Source organism: Sinocyclocheilus anshuiensis, unplaced genomic scaffold, assembly GCF_001515605.1.
Source record: "Sinocyclocheilus anshuiensis isolate Anshui unplaced genomic scaffold, SAMN03320099.WGS_v1.1 scaffold1351, whole genome shotgun sequence".
In the NCBI taxonomy this organism is placed as follows: domain Eukaryota; kingdom Metazoa; phylum Chordata; class Actinopteri; order Cypriniformes; family Cyprinidae; genus Sinocyclocheilus; species Sinocyclocheilus anshuiensis.
Window position 1 is genome coordinate 166,872 of NW_015537982.1, and position 2,129 is coordinate 169,000.

The 2,129-nt window shown below is 36.4% G+C and overlaps 1 protein-coding gene across 1 annotated transcript in view; it reads right to left on the minus strand.

The window, feature by feature from the left end:
• LOC107673881 (clathrin interactor 1-like) overlaps positions 1 to 2,129 on the minus strand; it is a 26,408-nt gene that overhangs the window by 9,770 nt on the left and 14,509 nt on the right. The window contains exon 9 of the mRNA XM_016467694.1: positions 1,069 to 1,146. Within this exon, the coding sequence (XP_016323180.1) occupies positions 1,069 to 1,146 (78 nt within the window). The remainder of the gene's footprint in view (positions 1 to 1,068; positions 1,147 to 2,129) is intronic.

The following is a 2,129-nucleotide window of genomic DNA, read 5'->3' on the forward strand; positions in this document are numbered from 1 at the left end:
GTAACATTTCCGTCACACGCTTGAGGTATTCGGCCAATCACAACGCACTGGATATCTGGCCAATCAGAGCACACCTCGCTTTTCAGACCGATGAGCTTTGTAAAAATCGATGCGTTTCAGAAAGGTGGGGCATAGCGGAGAAACAATAATGTACAGTATGTGGAAAATAATGTGTTTTTTGAACCTTAAACTGCATAAACACATTTCATTACACCAAATACACAAAATAATGTTCTTTTTAGCAACATCATATCACCCCTTTAAGTTTAAAAGTGTGTCATGAGACCCCAATGCTCGGTTCAATTCAGTTGCACTACATTCAGCTGTTTCTGAACATGTCTCATTTAAACAGGTCTCATTTATACAGGGTTTTCTTAAAACCAATTAACTGATGAGTCATTCAGAAAACACACGTACTAGTCACTTTTGAAAACACACTATTGTTCAAAAGTTTAGGGTAGGGAAGTCTGTTTTTCTCACCAATGCTGCATTCATTTGATCAAAAATACACATTGTGAAATTTTATTATTTTTATACAAACGAAGTTTACTTATTTCAAATTTTAAATAACTTTTCTATTATTTATATAATAGATATCTAATATATTTTAAAATCTAACTTATTCCTGTAATTTATTCCTGCAAAGTTGAATTTTCAGCAGCAAGTCAGTCATTAGTGTCTCCAGTCTTCATTTTAATGTGCTGATTTGGTGCTCAAGATACATTTCTTATTATGAATGTTGAAAACAGTAGTGCTGCTTAATAATTTTGTGGAAACCATGATGTATTGTTTTTTTCAGGTTTCTTTGATGAATATAAAAAAGTTCAAAAGAACAACATTTATTTAAAATATAAATCTTCTGTAACAATGTAAAAGTCTTTACTGGAACTTTTGATACATTTTAATGTGTCTTTGCTAAATAAAAGTAAACATTTATATTAAAAAAATTTTACTGATCCCAAATTTTTGAACAGAAGTATATGTTGTAGTATGTCGAAGTAAAAATAATCAAGAGTTTCAGGTTGTATTTTTTAACTGATGGTTTGTTAAGAGCTTACATAAACATACCAGCTGATGATGGAAGACTGACTGCAGCTGCAGGAGAAGAGAAATCAGCAAAACCTCCAATCAGGTCAGAGCTTGAAACTAGAATGAAAGAGAGATTCAATTATGACATTCTAGATTGGTAAAACATATCAATCCCCTACTAATGTCCTAAGGAAAATACAAAAATGGTGAGCACAGAAATAAGAAACATCTGTTGGAGTCTGTAAGGGGCACACACACAAAAACACACACTCCGGTAACGTTACATTCCAGCAGCCTGTGGCTGGAGTTATGTGGAGGACAGATGCAGCTGTTTGGCTGGTGGAGGAGGGAGCAGGACAGTGAGGAGAAGGATCTACGCATCTGCTCAGCACTACACACCCACCAGGGACCGCTTTGACATCTGGCCCCAGTGACTAAATGCTCCAGCAGGCAGCAGGAGTGCAGGAGAGTGCATATGCTATACTTCACTGTGCGCCCCTCCCTTTCAGGATACGTCCACACCGTCAAACTAATGGCATAGTGCTTCCTGCTACTTTCACCCATTTCCTCATTCCTCATCCATTCATCATGTATATCCAACTACACCTTGCACAACTACTCATTATTAGTATTTGACGGAAATGTTTACCTTAATGTAAATGACTCCTAATACGCATCAGTGTTCTATTTATGACAAGTTCAATGCTGTATTGACAGTCCACTGCAAGATTCATGCTGCTTGCTATGAATGTCCCACTCCATTGTGGTTTCTGTCAGCCCTCTGGGCGATACTTGATTACCTTTAGGGTGGTTTGAAAAACCTCATAACCTGTTTTGTGAGCATAAAGCACTCTTGGGATTTATTTTTACTGTTGCGACAAGTGGCAGAATTTATCGACTAGTCAGTGCAACCCTACTTTCTTTAAAGGGGTCATATGATGTTGCTAAAAATAACATTATTTTGAGTATTTGGTGTAATGAAATGTGTTTATGCGGTTTAAAGTAAAACAAAAAAACACATTATTTTCCACATACTCTACATTATTGTTTCTCCTCTATGCCCCGCCTTTTTGAAACGCGTCGATTTTTACAAAGCTCAT